Raw genomic sequence first — 20,064 nt, forward strand, 5'->3', positions numbered from 1 at the left:
AGATTTTTGCTTGATTAATAAATGTATCTTATTAAAGCAGAGAAACTCAGCTCTGGAGTCCTACCATTCAATTACCACAAGTACATTATGCAAATGAGCAGTCAATATTGATCAATACAGTGGGCACTTCAGCACTAACACACACTATCCTGCGGTTTTCTGCCTTATATGAACATCTTCAAGGACAGAACAGACTGTAACCTAATTAAAATCCTTGTCAGCCCCTGTGTATTCTCTACTTTTTCAGAGAGAACACACCTACATGCCACAAATAAATGAAAAGTCACATCAGAAACAGCCCAGACTGTCTCACTAATTCGGATGGATTTAATTAATGCACCAAACCTGTGCTTTGGAGCATGTAGTGTCGTGCCCTGGGGTCTGCTTCCTCCCACTGATAAGCTGGTTGTCGCCTGCAGGTTCAACGTCTCTGTGACGGGGGCAGCACCCGTTTAAATTACTGGTCCAACAAGGACATCATGGCACTGCGCTTTCTGCTTTAAACAGCAGAAAACTGTCCTTGAGAGGGAAAGTAAAGCAACAAGGGTGGGCAGACCTCAGGAGGAAAATGTCAGTCCTCTGTACAAGGTGCTTTTATGTAAAATGATGATGCAAAATTGCCAACTGTTTCATTCTGCAGTCTGTATTGGGACCATTGTCAGTGTAAAGTGTGATGTTCGCTATTTTAGTTTTACTCCAGATGCACCTTCTAAAAGGTTTACATTGTGTTAAATTAGTCAACAGAAGAAAATCTTGAAAACTCTTAAGAAATGTCACAATGGTTTTGGGCAAATTAGAAACAGAACCCAGACTGTTCCTCAGTATTGAATCATGAACTTAAATCTTTACTGAACCTACAACACCATGCTGTGTGTAACAAGGTGCCATTTTATGACACCATGTTACGTATGGTGTCATAACATGTAAGTAACATGACACCTTGAAGTTTGACCTCTTTCTCTTTAAGAAGCAGCCACTCTCCAATTTGTTTTCCTTCAGTATACAAGTAAAATGAAGCCATGTGTAATTTCTTCCTGTTTGACAATTATTTATTTATTTAATGATTGATTTAGCATAGAATCACAACAACTGAGAGTGAAGTTTTCAATGAGACAAAATGTGAAAAAGTTTAAGGGGCATGAATACTTTTGCAAACTGCCAATAATCATGGGCTCTGAATCCTGAGCTATAGAAATTTCCCATAAGATGTTTCAGCGCTAGAAACCTCAGAGGTTTCTCTCTCTCTCTCTCTCTCTCTCTCTCTCTCTCTCTCTCTGTCTCTCCTCTCTCTCTCTCTCTCTCTCTCTCTGGTCTCTCTCTCTCTCTCTCTCTCTCTCTCTCTCTCTCTCTCTCTCTCTCTCTCTCTCTCTCTCTCTCTCTCTCTCTCTCCAGCGCACTGCAGCGCATCCGTCGCTGTCTTACTCTTTCTTACCAGTGTTTGCTCTCACTCCAACAACAAACCACGCTTCCCCCAAACACCTGGCTGTGCACCGTGGATAGGAGCCTCTGCCAGCTCCTTTTACGCTCAGTCTCGGCTCGCGTTTGTGCCGACCGGACGTCATGAGCCGGATGATTTTTCTCCGGAGATCGTGAAGCAGGCAGCAGGTCAGCGCTCCGAAGCCATGTGGGCAGCGGACACGTCCTCTGGAGCGACCACGGGAGGCAAAGGCAGACTTTAGACAGAGAGCCGTGCTGCGCTTTCCTGGAAAATAACGCCTTCTAGGAAACCGCCAGAGACGAGATGGTAGAGAAGTAAGTAGCCTACGTTGACATCAAGGTGATTATAAATTGACTGCGTGAATTGTGAATGTTAACAGATAATTTGTGTCATTTTTGTGTCTGTATTGTCAAACATTGTTCCATAAAAACTATTTATTTTTATTTTTTTACCATCTGAATCGTGACAACAGTATTTACCTTAGTCATATAACTTATAAAATAAGAATGAGGGAGGTATGAAGTGAGTACTAACTACTCTGTGGAAGCAGTTTCCTAAAAAAAAAAAAAAGGCTAACAGACCTCTTGGGCGGTGTTACGTAATCACCTAAGGGTAACAAACGCTTGAGAAACATCATTGTGGCAAATATTGTTAAATATTTAATGTTTTAAATGTATTTGTTTATTTTATTTTATTTTATTATTTTTTTTTTGGTGTAGCTCATGTTCCAAGCACAGAAATACTAAAAAAAAGAATGTAGCCATGCAGAGAAAGTGCTGTATGTGCAACATTAAAATGTAATAACCCGCTGTCAGACAGTCTTAGTTTATTCCACAAAGATTAGAGTCTGTGTGTTTGATTTTTATCCAAGGAAACGAAAACATGTGGATGTGAGGCTGCTGATTGCTACAGATCACTGGGAGCTGAACAAGAGGTGCAGATCCAGTAATTCTAACAGTGCAACCATAAAAATGGACGCCTCATAAAATGCTCAGTAAAAAGAAACAGTGGGCTTTCTGTAGAAATCTCATGTTTCGCCTGGGGTTTCACAAAGTCTGCCCACTAAAATCTTCCAAGAATTGCCTAAAAAAAACAATAGCAGTGTGGCACCAGTACAGCTCTGGTGAAAGAATGCAAAAACACAGCAAGCACACTGGATAAGTCAAGGAAGCAATTGCCACTTGCCACATTCTGACTCTTCTGCATTGCGATTGTATTTTGGACATAGTAACTGTAGTGAACTACGGTCAAGTGGGGACAGAAATGTAATATTGGAGGATAGATATGTTAAACAATGTTGTACTACTCCAAAGATCTGAGCCAGAGGAGTAAACGTTCTCCTATATGGAGTCTTGAGGGACTCCATATAGGAGCTTTGTTTGACCTGATTTAAAATGACCAAAAAGCAGCCTCAGTTTTCCAAATAAGTCCTGGAACTGTTTAGCACAGTACAATCCCAGGTACAGGAATGCCAATCAGGAAGAATTGGAAAGGAGCTTAATGCAGGGCAAACCTGGAAGAATACATTTTAGAAGCTGGCAAGGAGAAGGGCCTGGAGTGGGCAAGGCTTAACAAGTACAGTCAAAGTTCAGACCTCTTTCAAAGACTGTTGTTCAACAACAAACTTCATTCATGCTTCAACCAACCCTGTAGCAGCAAAAGCAAAAAAAAAAAAGTAAAGTAAAAGGCTGATGGAAGCTGTATTCATTTAGAGATTTTTATTTGTAATATATTTCAAAACCAATTGTCATTTTGCTTCTACTTCACAGTCATGTGTTGTGCATAAAATCCCAAAAAACATGTCCTCTAAATATAAATGTTGTAGAATTCACTTCATAGCCTGCATGTGCTAGTCCTTTGAATTACTGCCATGAGTCTTTGTATGTTAAAGTCTTGATTCAAATGTGAAAAATAAGTCAAATAATTGGATCATTGAGACAGGAGCTTGAATAATAATCAACAACTAATGGGGACTGACGACTTCACCTGGATGCACTGGTGAAAGCTTTAATTATGTATTTATTAGGAAGATATTCAGACTTGTGCAGCTTGAGTTAGTAATAAAATGGCTGTGTAAGGCTGAGAGTTAATGCAGTTTATGTTGGTTGAAGAAAAGCTTGTCGATGCTGAGCAGCTTCTAACTCCATGTTCATTCTTAAAAGTTGACAAAAATTTAATTGAAAAAATATATTCTCTTCATTACCCTCTATTAAATCTCCATGTATAGGCAAAGGCATTTTTTTATTAAAAAACAGCAGAAGTTTTATTCTTCACATTAAAAAAATATATATTTTCTTCACTGAAAAAAATATTTTTCCCTGAAAGAAACATAATAAAAATGTTAGTGGGTAGAAGGTGAAAGAAATTACAGTGAAAAATGCAGCATAGTTACTATTTTATACAACCTGTCTACAGAGCCTCATGTATTTTGCATGGCTGTACTAGGTGGCTGTGCTGCGCATAAACTTCTCCTTAAAAAACATTTTTTTTTGTTGCCCTGAGAAAGTTGGAGAAAAACAATGAAAATATTGTTAAAGAAGTGTAAAGTCCTTGACTAAGAGAAAATAGGAGTTACTTGAACAGCTCCAGAAGCATTAGCTCTGTCAAAATCTATGGAAACATTGAAGGAGTAAAAATAGTAAGAAAGAGTAATTCAAAGAAGTATAATGAAATGAAAACAGTGGAACAATCAGTCATCTTTTCACTGGTAGAGTTTTAATATTAAAATGTCAAATAAATTGGCCTTCAGTGGCAATAATCCAACAAAGTATTTAATTAGCTTCTGACAGAAAGTCAAATGTGTTAAGTATTAGAAAAAAACACCACATAATATGTTAGCAAGGCTGTTTTTAACATAAGCATGTATAATTGTTTAGCTCTTTTAGTGTGGAACACCTCAGATAACGATGATCTCCTTCCTTCCAGTGGCCGCACCTGACCTCCTTGACCCAAAGGCTGCTGTCCACAACTCCAAGCCTCGCCTGTCGTTCTCCACAAAACCAGTGGTGCTGAACACTCCGGAGGATGAGTGTGACACCCGGACCACAGTCATGAGGTGGAAAACTGTGTCGGCCATTTTCTTCCTGGTGGTGCTGTACCTCATCATCGGGGCAACAGTGTTCCAGGCTCTGGAGCAGCCTCACGAAAGCTACCAGAAAGCGGTCATTCTGAAAGAAAAACTGGAGTTCTTGGCCTTGCACAGCTGCATAAATTCAACGGAGCTGGAGGATCTTGTCAAGGCAGGTGTAATATTTTCTTTTCTGGTGACTTATAGTGCCTGACAAAATGAGGTTTCTTTTGACATGTGCATTGCTTTCAAATGCATGACAGGTTTATTCCTATGTTTTGTGTTTTTTATAGCAAACTGTTGCAAAAAAGGCGAATGGTTTATTGAAACACTGGCTATGCAAAGTATTATCAGAGCACATGCAATACATATTTTGTTTTGCCACAAAAACAACAATTGCCACAGCTGGAGGTTTGTTGTGGAATGAATCACCTTTTATACTAAAATAAACTCAAAGGTTGTTTGGTTGTTTCTCACTGTTTGCATTTTCAATTTGTTTCCTGCTTACAGAATTGTGGTTATTTTATAGATAGATATAATAATATATGTAATCTGTTGTTAATATTTTTTACAATTGATATCAATTTTAGTCAATAACTGAAACAGCAAAGCACTTGAGCACGATTTGCAATGTGATCAAGTGCTGCAATTTCTGCTTGAATTTTGTGGAAGCTAAACTGTTGTGGCTTTGCTATCAATATGTGGTTCATGAAGACTTACAAATTCATACCACCAGAATGTCTTAGTGTAAGTAAAACTAGCAGCCATTTACATCATGCAACTTTAATGGGTCAAAATATATATATATATTTCTAATGTCATCACAGTCGTCACATTCTAGATGATATGTGTTTTTCTTCAAATGCCTCAACTCACCAATCTGAATGCTGGATGAATAGTCAAAGTAAAATAAAAAATAAAAAATAGAAACCTTCTGAATTAAAAACAAAGTTTGAAGTGCAGTCCTGTTGGCAGGTGCCCACCTTGGTTAAGAAAAACCATGTGTTAAAGCCAATAGCAGTCACATGAGCTAACTTACATAGTGAGCATTTTGACAGCTACGCCTTGTCAAGATGCTTAGATGTACAATGGCAAGGTGACAAAACAATTTCTCAGCTACAGTGACATATTTGTTGTCCAGAGTTTTAAAATCATTTATAAAACTGATTTTTGGACTTTTTAAATCTCTTTAGAGTTTAGTCTGGGATGTTTTTGCTTCACCTAGTAGCTATCTGGGTGAACTCATAATCTGCTATGTTGCTCCTTCATCATAAGGACTTCAGCATTAGAACATAAGAACTGAACTGCTTTCATTTTCTGTCTCAAAATAGTTTTACAGGCATTGAATTGCAACATTTAATTTGTAGATTAAAATGCAGTTTGTGCTCAAATCAACTGAACAGGTGTACCGAACAAAGTCGGCAGCGAGTTTAGGCCACAAGGTGACAGAAATCAAGAATCGAGTGCAAGTTCCTTGAAGGACTGTGATTACAGTTAGTTTTTTTAATCCATAAAAAGTATCTGCTTGATACAAGAAGATACCGCTGTAACCTATTCTCTTATTAAAGAGGTTCGAGCATGACATGTTATATATTTTTTTCAGTGATGCTTTCAGTTAGAATGCATCATCTCAAATACCAAATTTATTTACCTTTCATGTAAAGAAAATGCAAATATGATCCAATTTGAAGCCCTAACTGTAATAAGATAGCATCAACACTATATGCTGTAAAGATCAGGTGTAAAAACTGACTGAAGAAATTCATAATTTTATTCAAACCTTTGTCATAATGAAGATTTTTTTCCCCCTTACCATTAATCCTGTGATGATTATTAAACACACTCAACCAAGATTGCTTGAGAATAATGCAACTGAACTCTGCTGACACTATTTTACTCAATACATGGATATTTACTACGCTGAGCAAATCTAGTTAAATGATCCTGTTTTTAATTAAGAGGACACAATGAAAAGTCATAATTTTATAGGTTATTTTTTCTCGAAAGATTCTATTTTGTTCTTGGAAGGGAGCTTTTATGTTTTACATTTTTCAAGATTTCTACATAATTTAGACTGAAAACAACAGGTAAAAACATATCCTAGTTTTAAAAAAATTGGGAAAATTCACAATAAATGGTAGTTTTGTTGTTGAAACAAAGAGTGTTTTCTTAAGCTCCACTAAGTGGCAGTTTCAGTTTCTAAAAAAACTGTTTTTTGTTTTTTTTTTAACTGATATGGTGTCAATCTGGTGTGTATAGAAGCAGGAAGTTAAGTGGGATGAGGACAGGTATCAAAGCAGGAGTAAAATGAGATTTCTAAGTTCATGCAAAGATTTCATGCGGCTGGAAAAGGTTAGACTTTGTCTTCTAACGACTTTGGATTCCATTAACGTACAGAGTAAAGGTTAATGTTTATAAATTCACCACCAGGAGAACATTGAACAACAGTAATGTGCACGGCAGGGCTGCAGGGACACAAATACTGTATTATACAAAGAACACTGCTGCATCTGCAGGTGATCTGGTAAACAGTCAACATAAGACACAGGATTAGTTTTCCATTCTTGGAGAGACGCACTAAAATCTACTGAAAGTATAGCAATCAGAATAAAACATAAAATGTTTTTTTCAATATTTGACAAACAGATTTCACATCTGTTTCTCTCTTCGCTGTTGTCTGAGCTTTTTTTCTTAAAATGTCTGGATTCCCAAGAAAAGTTGCCCCATATTTTTTCATCTGTTTTCATTATGAAAAACTAACAATTTCACGTTGTACCTGAAAAGCAGCTCATTAACATCATTTAATTGCAGTCACCTTAAAAAGATCTGCAATGTTGATGCTGAGCTTTATGAAAGTCTATCACAAGCTTTGCTGGGATGCTGCAAATCTTTCACTGACATGAATTTTGGTCATTGTCTGTGCTAAGAGTCTGACAATGCCATGCAATTATCTATGAAATTGTCAAACTGAGAAGGAATTTGACCTAAATTCACACTGGAGCAGGCAAGTGAGATGCAAAATAAAGCTTCTAGGATAGAAAAATAGTATTTCAGAACTGAAAACAAAACAAAAGGAGACATAATCAGGGGTTTTGTCACAGAGTGCTATGCTTTGCTGAATAATTCTGTTCATTAATTTTAATCTGCAAAACAGTGAATGCTTATATCTTGCCAAGAGGAAGTGAAAAGGAATCATGCATAAAATTAAATGTGTTTTTATTGAGTTGTTACGTACTGAGGATGTCAAACCTGGAGTACGGTAGTTTCCCAGAGTTCTGATGAAACCACTGAAAAAGATTGTTTAAAGCCACATGACTGGTGCTCAGGTTTTTGCTTCCATTTCCTATTTTTTTCTCTTTACTGACCTTATTAATTATCTGTCAATGATTACAATTCAGGGACAAGGCTTCTCCTAGATTCTGTTATAATTCTACTTTACATTTGAACTACAGCTTGAAATTCTCTATGTGCAATTTGGAGGTGTGCACACCGCCAAACGTGTGAAGACGTCCTAACAATAAGAACAAGCTGACGGGGAATAATGAAAACCACACAGAATACCAAATATGATAACTGATTAGCAGCACTGAGAGGGATTCAAGCACATGAAGCAACAGGATAAACAATCAGAATGCTACAAAGGTACAGAAACAAGATAATAAAACCACTAGTTGAATAAAACATCAAACAAACACAAATCAAACTCAAAGCCTCTCATGACTCACAGCCAAAAGAAAGTTAGAAATGGCAGAATGTTTCTACATATAAAGTGTAGTTCTTTTCTACTTTTCGTCTCTGATCTCAAGATCTGGAAATGTTTTGTGTTATTTTGAATTCTTCACTATACATTCTTAGACAGTCGCTCAAGCACAATTGGATATTGGCCAAAAACTATTACCAAAAACTTTTCACTTTTGAAGCTCAAAACAAAGCAAAATACAGACATTTCATCAAAAACATATCTGTTCTTTGAGATCAGGTATTTGGACTTTTGTTTTTGTTCATGATTTGAATTCTCTTCTTAATAGTCTCCCTGTTTAACACAGATGTTCCCCATTAAAAAACAAATAATTGTTTTCAAATTTGGTTTAATCTAGCCTGTATTGTTTTCCAAATTGATTTCAGGTTATCAGGTCTAATTGTGTTGTTTTAAATTTGTATTTCTGATTGTTTATTGAATCCCACATAAAAACATTGTCATGTAATACCGCTAACACATTCCAGGACAGACCACCTCTGTTAATTATGGTTCAAACTCAGCACTTTTTTCTTTTGGAAACATGTTTTCTTTTGATACTGTCAGAGTAAATATAAGACAGCTTTCCACTTTCAACCAAAAATTACTCTAATCCTTTTGTTGTTTCGCGAGAATGTTACAGCACTCGTCAGCTCTGCCTATCATCTATTAGTAAGCAGGTCAGTGACTGAGTTAAGCAACCTTTCAAGCAACTACTTTTCCTCTGATGATTTATTGATGCACGGTTTCCACCCAGGTGCCATTTATTCACTCTTTACTTTGCACAAACACACAACTTTTTTCAAAAGCTAGTCAGCAGAGGATGAAGGAGAAGTGTGCTCTCAAAGGGAGTAATTAAAAAGGTAAGCTATATCAAAAAAAGGCTTTGACGATTCAGATTCTCTCAACTGTTTGGTTTAGCTCGCCAATAGCCTGCGTGATGTCCACATAATTTTTGCCTTATTATGGGCAGCTTTGTGTGCAAATGGCAGAGCAGGGAAGAAATGATAAGCTCACTTGGGTGCAAAACAAAAGGGACTGACTGAGCCTTGCCTCGCTGAAGGATTTCTTTGGAGGAACAATGGATGTGAGGTTTTATCTTTTAACCTCATTTACATTTGTTTTTAGGCTTTGAACAGCTGGAAATATTCATAGCACATAATTCCCGTTCTCTTAATGTATTCATAGCCTAAAACGACTCGTTTCATGATGGTTCTCAGTTTCTATCTGGTCTGTTTAGATTTATCAAACTTAGAGTTTAAAATTTAAAGTGATCACTGAGGCCATGGTTCCTAAACATAATAATGTTACCCAAAGGTTTCAGTTCCTACCTGAAGTGGAGGAATACCTCAAGTATAATAGTGTTTTATTCTGGAGCTCTGGGGGAAGCTTGGAGTAGGGCAATATCTTCTCTACATTAGGAGAGTCAACAATGAAGGCTGTTCTGTGCAAAGCTACAACTCACTATGGGAAGCATAAATATGCATAAAAAACATAAAATATCTCTAGGCAAAGGAGTATATTGGTTTTTCACTTGAACTAGTTACCTTGGTCCCATCGCAGATAAGGGGAAAACAGGTAATGGAAGAAAAGTCACTCATTGATGAATAATATATTAACTGCACCATAAACGCTGATCAGCAACTTCTTCAGGTACACCAGTTCAATTGCTTTAGCAGAAATCAAAGGAACTTAGAGATCTAAATGTGATGAAGAGGACAAATTAAAGAAAGCACCAGAATGAGGGAGATAGGCAATTTAAAGTACTTTCAATGTGGCATGATTGTTGGTGCCACACCGATAAACTGCTGACATTTTCTTACACAACTTTTCTCTAATTTATAGAGAATAATCTGTAAACACAAGAAACAAAAACACATTGAATCTTGAAGCCTATGGGCTACTGCCACACTGGATTCCACTCCTGTCAGCTATGTTTAGAAAACTCAGGCAACAATTCACAGTTTCAGTGACATATTTGGAAAATGTCAGATGAGTTTCTGCCTACAGCATTCAGATGTTTTCCTAAAGTATAGAGTTGACTGTGTCAATCCTTTTATGTGCACCTGTTCTAATGGACACTTCCAGCAAGAAAACGCACAATGACATAAAGCTTTAATCATCTGAAACTGAAATGACAATGAGTTAATTCAGCAGATCCCAGTCCAAGAAAGCACCTTATAGTTAAGCTTGTGTTAGAGATTTCCATCAAGGATGTGAAGCTGACAAATCTGCTGCAAGTTTAAAATCTTGTCATGTGAACATGGAACAAAATCTCAGAGAAATCTTTCAGACTTGCCCACCTGTACCGCAAAAACATCAAGATGTTTCTGAAGCCAAAAAGGAGTCCGACCTTTTTACTAGCAAGGTGTACCTTTTGAAGCGGCTGGTAAGTGCAACGTTACACTGCCAGTGTAATTTTAGTCTAGCTGTCTGTCTTCCCTCTAACTTATTTCTGAACTGTAAAACAGCCTTTTCTCATTTGCTGTCTTTTTTAAGTCCACTTTAATACTCTCATCTTTACTGTCTTATGCAGCCTCTCTGTCGTGAATGAAAGAAAGCTTCATGTCACTAATGATGATGAATAATTATAAACACTGTACACCCTGTGACATTTTAGTGACCTTAAATATTGTGTATGAACATCTTTAATGGTACATTACTGTTCTATTCCTGGAGGTTCATTCATATTAAATTCAGTTAACGGAGATTATTCCATCTGCTGCTCCCTCCTGATCAAAGTCGCAAAATTATTAAACTGCATCACAGGAGATTTGATATTTTAGAGGCTTTGAGTTTAAAAAAAAAACTCATAGACAGGAGATAAATGTTTTAAAATGTTCTCCCTCAATTATTAGCATTATAGTCGAAGGTTTGACTGCAGCTCTTCTGAAGTCTCAAAGCTTTTCTTTTTGTCTGTCTCAGTGATGCTGTGAAGATCATAAGGCCCACCCTAGTCAACCTTTTGTCTTAAATGGGACGTATTGTACTGTACTGTTTCATCTTTGTAGTACTGTTAAAAATAAAGATATCTAAAATAAGAAGCACAGAAATTCAACACAAACAAGTGCTATATTCCTGTTATTTTTGTTTAAAATGAAAGATTTGAGCTTGAAAAATACAATGAAATCAGATCATAATATGTGTAATATTGAGTTCACATTTGAAAACATCAAAAGATTGTTGATAAGAGCTAGACTCAAAAAGTACTATTAAATGTTTGCATTAAATTAGGACTTAGGGTACATATTATACATTTAAATTCTTAACCTAGAGTAATGCAATGTTATTGGTCAAAAGTATTTATGGGTATGTATTTATTGATAAAACTTAACTTGAACTTGCCTCTCAAAGACCTGTGTCATGATTTAGATGTAGGAAAAATGACTCGTGAATATCTCTAATTCAGATTTCAGTGTTTGGATTTGCCTGCACTTGATTTAAACTGCAGGAGAGCAAGAAGGGTCAAAACTGTCGGCAGAAATGAAAACGGGTAAACTGAGCTCATCTTACCTTGTTTAGCATTCATGCATTTAGCAGCCAGGGTGCAGAAAGTCACCAATTTGCACAGAGTTAAAATGCTCAGTCTTTCACTCAAGCACAACAGACAAAGCATGAATTCTAGAGTGAGGAAGCTCTTTGCATTTCAGTGTTCACATTGTGGGTGTGAAACTTGGCTTTAGAAAACACAAAAATGTAAACAAGAATTCATCAAAACTGATCATTTTTATTGCTTCATTGAGTTTTACTCCCAGCAGCCTTGACAGGTTCTTTGTGAAAAAGATTGCAACTTCAAAGAAAATGTTCAAAAGGAGACAGATGCTATCATCTTTTCCCCACTCTTAATTGTCTTTGTTGGATGTTTACCTCAGCTGTCATTTATTTCCCAGGAGAGCCGTCGTGCACCACTAATTTTGTATTCATCTTCTGAGTTTCTGAACCTATATTGTGTTAAACTCCTAATGAGAGCCACCATCTTAACATTTAAACTGCTCTCCTTTCGTCTGCAGCAAGTGGTTTCGGCAGTTCGTGCTGGAGTGAATCCATCAGGAAATTTGTCCAATCAGACGAGCCTGTGGGACCTCAGTTCCTCCTTCTTCTTTGCCGGGACTGTTATCACCACAATTGGTAGGAAGAATGGTTTCTAAATAAAGAGAATGTAGCATCTTGTTTTCTGAGACCTGAAAATAAAAATAAAAAAACAAACAAACATATGTTCCCCTGTTAGAGAGTAGAAGCATGGCAGAATAACTGTGTAATTTCAAGGACCATTTTGGCATGAAATTGCACCTGCACACATAAATTATAGTCACATCAGCTCCTGTCCAAGATTGCACAATGACTGCACTCCAGCAACAGTTGCAAAAAACTCATTTCCTCTACAAGATTGCACTTTGATTTGCTCTTTCACTTCCACCCCAGACTGAATGGAGCCCATTTAACATCAGTAAGACAATGAAAAGAATATATTCAACAGATGAATGACAGAACCACAAGGATACCAAACTTCATCTCTCAGTCTGACCTCCGTTTGGTCATTCATTTATCCAACTGAGGAGAATTTCCACTAAGTAATTTTCGCTCCTTGCAAGGTTTAAAATGTTATCGCAGTTCTTGCAACACAGCTAATATCCTGTTCATTCACAGCAACAGAAGTTAAATGCAGGACTCAAAGTATAATTAGAGCACATAACCCTTTATCTGAATGCCACAGGCTGAAAATCCACCATGCTTCCCATCTTTTTTTTACACACTTTGTCCCCTCTTTGTGTCATCTGCAGCTGTAAGGGCTTACTAATCAGGAAAAAAAGTAACAGCTCACACAAGCACCCTCCTTACAGACTCTTGCACATGCACACACACACACACACACACACGCACACACACGTACACACACACACACACGCACACACGCACACGCACACACACCCACGCACACACACACACACGCACGCACACACACACACGCATGCACACACACACACGCATGCACACACACACACACGCACACCCCCACGCACACGCACGCACACACACACACACCCACGCACACACACCCCCACACACACACCCACACACACACGCACACACACACACACATTCTGACAGCTCATCTGGCTTTTCCAATTGGACCTTGACAGATCACTATGTCTGTTCAGTGGGTTGTTGGGCTCCATTTCACATCTCCAGCACCCTGTCAAAGCTCAGTCTCTAATGAGGAAATTAAATGCACTAAAGTGTAATAAGCTGATTTGGCTATCAGCTTGGAATAAGAGTGTGCTTGTATTTTCACATGAATGGCCATAATGTGTAGGCAGAGCATGCTCTCGATGAGCACTGTAGTATCAAAGTATACGACCCACATGCAGCCCAGACTCTCATCAGACTCATTTCCAGTTTCCCAGGGTGTGTTGCACAATGGAGAAGTTGATTTTTTTGAAACCAGTCACAACATGATTACACACATTCACAGGCCTCTACCACATCTGTTTGGTGGGCACCTGCAGCTTATTAAATGTAGGCTTTGTCAGAGATCATTACTAAGATGCACATTTTCACATAAAAAACTGAATTGCTATAAATAAATATTTGAATCTTTGCTAAGGCCACAGCGCCTCAAAAGTTGGCATAGGAAACTCCCATTTTACATTTTGCATTTTTTTTGTTATGGTTTAACACAAAGTAATGCATAATGTGTAAGAGAAAGTAAAATGGTCTTTCAAAAACATCTGACAAGAGTAGCATGTATACAGTCAGCCATAAATAAAGATGTGCAGTCTTAGTTAGAAAACTGCCAGTAAGACACATCAATGTTTGTGCCTGTAACTTGAGCAATTGTGAAGAATTTCAAGCGGTGTTAAATATTTTTGCAAGTCACTTCGTAGGCAAAGGGTAAATTTTGCACAGTTTTTTTTTGTTTGTTTTTTAGCTCACTGATGCAGAGAAGAAAGCTCCATGGCTTCAATTCAAAGAACAGATCTGTTTGGCTCTCTGTTTTTTAGAAACGTCCACATCAGGCCAATTGCATAAATGAAGTAAGGGTGGTAGCAGTGGGCAGAAGCTTTGATTTTTCTGCAGAAACCTCCCTCCCAGGTGGTGATTTGTGTGCTTTGTCTTTGCAGCCTGTTAGTGTAAACAGCACATAATTGCTGTGCTGTCTGTGGGCAATCATCATTTTTTTCTGATTGTTCCGTTGCCTTCGTGCTGTTATGTAAATAAATCAGACTCAGAGGCTGTCTCTGAAGCCAGTGTGTCATTTTGTCAGAGAAATCCCAGAGATGTATTTTTTGTTTTCATTTGTTTCGATCAGCTTGAGATTTTTGAACATCTGTTAAAATCTGGGGATCTCTTTGTCTTTGCAGATAATTATAATTTAATTACCCAAACTATTGAAAATCCTCTCTTTCATTCCTACTGTAAATTCCGAAAATTGCTGGAATTTACAGTAGCTGCTCCTGCGATTATCCTCCTCTCTCCTGGAGCTGAATTAGTGATTGATCTCACTGTGTCAGATCCCCTGAGATCTCTTTGTTAAATCTGTCTGACTTACAATCCATTTACTTTCCATGCGATCTGGATCAATAACAACACTCAAAGGAATCCATTATTTCTAGTTTGTAACAACAGGAATGAACAATTTTTACATGCTTGCCTCCATTTAATAGGAAAATAAATGTTTTGTGGCTTGTAGTAATGTAATGAATTGGTTATTATAATCCCCAATGAAGCTAATAATCCCTTTGTGTAAAATTATTGGTATTCCCATAAATTAAAACTAACGGGAAACATTAAATTAAATGATTTATATATCTCATAAAATAGTTTAATTGCCTATTAGTGAAGGTATCAGACTTACCTTTTTTTTTATCTCTTCATGACTTTAAACCAAAGGCCACTGGACTTTCATGCCCATTATATGAGTATTTCCTCTAACCATAGACAGTCAAACTCTTCTTGTATATGAATCACATGGTGACATGAGTGAATGACGGATGTCGGCTTCAGCCTTTTTGCTGAGAAAATCATATTTATTATCAATGGAGCTTCTATAGTAAGGTGTGAAACTCACCAATGTATTCAGATGAATAGTTTTCCTTTCATAGAAAAGGATCAAGGCAGATAAAAGTGTTGGAAAAATGTCACTTTTTTCAGACAGACAATTGCCTGAACTAGAAAAACACCAGGAAGTTGATTGTTGAGCAGAATTTGCCATTTTTGAATAAAAAAGAGAAAAGAAACAATCCTTTCTTTTCCTGATTTTTAAAGGTTGTAATTCTATCATTCATTGAGGTGGAAATGATTGAGGATTTGACTGCATCTCAAGTTTTTGCGATGCAAAGAGATAAACCTACACAGCATAACGTTTTGGGGGGTTTTTCTGAAGTAATTTTTCTGTTTAAACATTTTGTTCTTGGCAGCTCAGTTTCAGTTCACTAAATATGGGAGCTGGGGTTGTGCAGTATTTTGTTCTTTTTATTTTTTAAATTAGGCAGGGAGAGCTTTACAAAATCTCTGCAGAGTGAATCTCTTGCTTGGAACACTCCAGCCACGTTTCACTGTTGCTTCCCCGTCCACGAATACCAGATTCTGACTATTTACCTTGACACCAGGAAAGAAAAGGAAACAATTCTGAATTGATTGGGTTTTTAAAAAAAAACACAGTTTAGAATTTGTCAAGAGAGTTGAAATTTTAATGAACATTTAACCCTGGAACTGGAAGACACTTAAAATATCCAAAACAAATAAACAAGACAACAGAAACAACAAATAAAATAAATTATGAAGTCTCTGTAAACAAAATTGTCCGTGAAAAGAAGGGCTAGTCTTTCAGACTCAAGACTGTTTATATCTAGTTTTTGGAAGAAAGAAAGAGAGAAAAGAAAAAACGATAAATCATTCAAATCAAAATTGAGTTTGTTTTAATTTACCATGTGATTATTTGATTTATTTCTTATTATGGCAGGCCTACCCTCCTGTTTATCATTTCCCAGCTCGCCTGGAATTAATCATAGAATTACTGAGATATGATCAACAATTTCTCTCACATTAGGTGTCACTCCGGTCCAGCCCAAGACTAGGGAGTCATCAGAAGGTTCCCTGTAGCTTACATGTATTAATAAAAGCAAGTAAGATTTAGTTCATTAAGCAGCTGTTGAATAATGAAGCTCACAGTGCACACTGTGTGATGCTTGGAATCAAATGTCCGCAAGGAAACAAAATCTCTGAAGGTTCTTCTTGATATGTTATTGTAAAGCTGCATTTTATACGCAGGTTTGTAGAGGAGAAGCCATGAACAGATATGTACTTTTCACTCATCTGAAAGTGCTAAAAATCAGCAGAAGGTTCACTTTCTCTGTTCATATTTCATTCGTTTTGCTTTGAAATTGCAGGTCCGAATAATAAATTAGTGAGTCAGAGGCCCTTACACGCCATCATTTTCCACCGCTGGAATTTTGTCAAGTTGATTTTGTCTGAATTTGTCTGAATTCCTAATGTGCTTCATTCAGCTTTTCTGTCTACAGAGTTTCATTAAGCTAAAACAGTAACTAAGTAATAGGTTATTATTATTGTTGTTATTATTTTGTTTAAATTATGCACTAAGTAACCAGCTTGTGACTGAATTGACTTAAAAATTTAGTCACAAGCTACAACATCCATATCTATGCAGTATTTTGCTCTCTAAAATTTACAAATGCATTTGCAAACTTATTGAATTTGAGCAAATCAAATTTGTTCAGCAAGAAAACAGGTTTTGCACCAAATGAATTAATGGCAGCGTAGGAGATCTGTGTTTTTTTGCATGCAGCCCATGCTGGCAGTATGAGGTACACAGTGATTAGGCAGCAATAAAATGTGAAAATAACATGTTCTGACTTGAATTGGAATTGCTTTTGTTCATTTTCCACCGGTCTCTCTGTTTTACCAGGATTTGGGAACATCTCTCCCCACACAGAAGGAGGACGGATCTTCTGCATCCTCTACGCTCTGCTGGGCATTCCCCTGTTTGGATTCCTGTTGGCCGGTGTCGGCGACCAGTTGGGAACTATTTTTGGGAAGGGTATCGCCAAAGTCGAGAAGATGATTGTGGTGAGCAACGTTGGGAATTTTTTTTTTCTTTTTTTGGGGGGGATAATCGACATAACAAACAAAGCATTGAGGAGAGCAATGGAAACCAAACTAGATATTATTTGTCTGAAAGGATGAGAAAAGGATAGAAATTTGAAATGAGGCCAGATTTATTCAAGAGTATGCTATTCCCTGCTGTCCTCGCCCACTCTTTCAACAAAAAAACTCAACCAGCCATATGAACAGCAGGTGGAGAGGAAACCACTTCCCAGTGAGACGCTTTTAAAACCCTCACAATGCTTTGCACTTCACCACTCGGCTCATCACCGAACATTACAGTGGCTTTACAGTATATGTGTTTTCTTTTAAGTAATAGGAAGCCCTTATTCTTCAACCAAACCCACATCTCAGGAAGCAGCCAACTTCCCAGATTGAGCGAGACGGTCAGTAGCGTAAGGGATGTCTGACAGACAGACAAACAGATTGATAAATTGATCTTTGATAGACTTGCTGACTGGCGGATCTCTACTACAAGCCTGTGGACAGTTGGAGGGCAGGACATGCCACTATTCTCAGTGCTGTGAAGGAAACATTGTCTGATAAGAACAACCTTCTGATTGCAGATATGTCACAACTGTTTTATCCCTGAGCTGGTGCTTACTGTTGCGGGGAAAATAAAGACTTTCAATTAGGTGTTATCACTAGAAACTGGGCACACAACCAATTAATCTCAGGCGCTACTCCAAAGTCATTTGACTGGAGACTGGTGGCAGATTATACTCTCTCCAATTAAAGCCCAACATTTTATAGACATTTTCTGCATGTGCAATTATTCAAAAAGACGATCTAAGCTTTCCGTTTTGGAGCAAAACCAGTGGCAGTGGCAATTTTTTTAACACCCAGATACTTGACAGCAACAGGTTAATTATGTTACTGATTCATTGCACGCTCTGTCACTCCCTCTGGAGCAGGGAAGGTTGGAGGGTCATTCAGACAATAGAAACAGATGGATTACTACTGTCACTGCTGGAGGGGGGAAATGGTTTACAGCAACTCAGCTTTATCAGTCCCCCTTGGGAAGAAACTCAAGCTTGGTTTTCAACTAATTTTAGCATAGCACATCATCTTTAAAATTTACAGTATTCCATATTTTTGCAGAAGGCACCGAGAAGGGATCAAAAACTCTGATCCGAGGTCTGTATGCTCTTTATGCTTCCCCTTAGACATTCTGTTCTTAGGTCTTACATAACCAGGGAGGAAAAGGGCATGATGCTATCAGCATGAAACCAGCTGAAGGAAGTAATCTCAAGTGGAAAAGCTACCCCAGACATCAGTTACATGCAGAATATGTTTCAACTCACAGCAGCTGTGAAGGAAAGAAAAAGACTGCAGATTTCACATTAAATTAGAGTTTTTGCCCATCAGACTTACTGCTGAGTTCATTCAGACATCAACTATCATGGTAGCAACTGAAATAACAAAATGAGACCATTGTTTTTTAGCAGATGACAGATATGAGGAGACATGCATCTCATCCTCTTCCATCTAGCGAAGAAAGCATACCGCATGAACTCTGCAGTGTTAGATTTAGAATATAGTAAAACAAAACTTTATTTCTAGAAAGACGTAAACTATGTGAATGAGTAATGGTGAAGCAAATATAACCTATTAAGAAAAGATTCATTTTTAAATAACTTGAAACAACATGAAAAAGTTCAATGGGTGTGGCATTTTTGAAACGCTTTTCTGCTCTGGTAAAATGTTCTAACCATCAGTCACCTTGTCTCTGTCTCTGAGGTGTCAGAGTGTAAAACTTCTCAATAATTTCCTTTTCTCCTTTTGTCAGAAGTGGAAAGTCAGCCAGACAAAGATCCGCGTCATCTCCACCCTGCTCTTCATCTTGTTTGGGTGCCTCATCTTCGTGGCCCTGCCAGCTGTCATTTTCAAACATATTGAAGGCTGGAGCACGCTCGAGTCCATCTACTTTGTCGTCATCACCCTCACCACCATTGGCTTCGGAGACTTCGTGGCCGGAGAAAAAGGTCATCTGACCGAGGGTATGTGATTTCGTTTCGCAGCATGTCCTTCATTTGCCTGACTGACACCTCTATTAAAATCTGTGTATTTATAGAAAAGCTGGACAGCTTGACTCAGTGGATGGGCTAAGTGGCAATGAATCTCCCACCAGCCAGTTTTTTGCGATCCTTATATTTCATCACTGACTACAAATGGCTGCTATATGTTCAGCTCTCCCATCTGTTAAATCTAAGATATCCTTCTGAATTTGTTACTCGTCACCTAAATGGGTCTTCAAATTTCAATGTGATGAGTGGTATTAAGATAGCAGAGTCATGAGATCAAACTAAAAAAAATAAGTGCAATAAAATTTGCTTTTATTTACAACTGTGACTCACTGTACCACATAAACAAGCAAATAGGCAAAATCCAAAGCTAAGTTATTCCAAGCCACACGTGGTTCAGTTTAAAATTTGTGCTTTTGGGTTACAGTGAAATTTTGTTTAGTTATATAGAGACCCAACAGTTTTTCTTTCTCCATTTACACCATCGAAAGGAAGAATAAGGTGCTGGAACAGCAGCTGGACAACATGAAATTATATTTCCTGTGTCACATATTGGCTCAAAAAGGCTTCGGCATCGCTGGTAGTCTGCTCACAGTGTTCTACATGTACAGTAATACCACATGTGCTGTAAACTTTGTAGTACCAAAATTAATTGAAAATTCCAAAATTACATTAA

General features: G+C 37.6%; 1 protein-coding gene across 1 annotated transcript in view; it reads left to right on the top strand.

The window, feature by feature from the left end:
- Nucleotides 1–1,442: 1,442 nt before the first annotated feature.
- LOC129351228 (potassium channel subfamily K member 2-like) overlaps nt 1,443–20,064 on the top strand; it is a 31,364-nt gene continuing 12,742 nt past the window's right edge. The window contains exons 1-5 of the mRNA XM_055020119.1: nt 1,443–1,752; nt 4,364–4,677; nt 12,252–12,369; nt 17,168–17,328; nt 19,154–19,364. Coding sequence (XP_054876094.1) covers nt 1,752; nt 4,364–4,677; nt 12,252–12,369; nt 17,168–17,328; nt 19,154–19,364 — 805 coding nt within the window. The 5' untranslated portion in view covers nt 1,443–1,751. The remainder of the gene's footprint in view (nt 1,753–4,363; nt 4,678–12,251; nt 12,370–17,167; nt 17,329–19,153; nt 19,365–20,064) is intronic.

This window comes from Poeciliopsis prolifica, unplaced genomic scaffold (assembly GCF_027474105.1).
Source record: "Poeciliopsis prolifica strain line A6 unplaced genomic scaffold, Auburn_PproV2 SCAFFOLD065, whole genome shotgun sequence".
In the NCBI taxonomy this organism is placed as follows: Eukaryota; Metazoa; Chordata; class Actinopteri; order Cyprinodontiformes; family Poeciliidae; genus Poeciliopsis; species Poeciliopsis prolifica.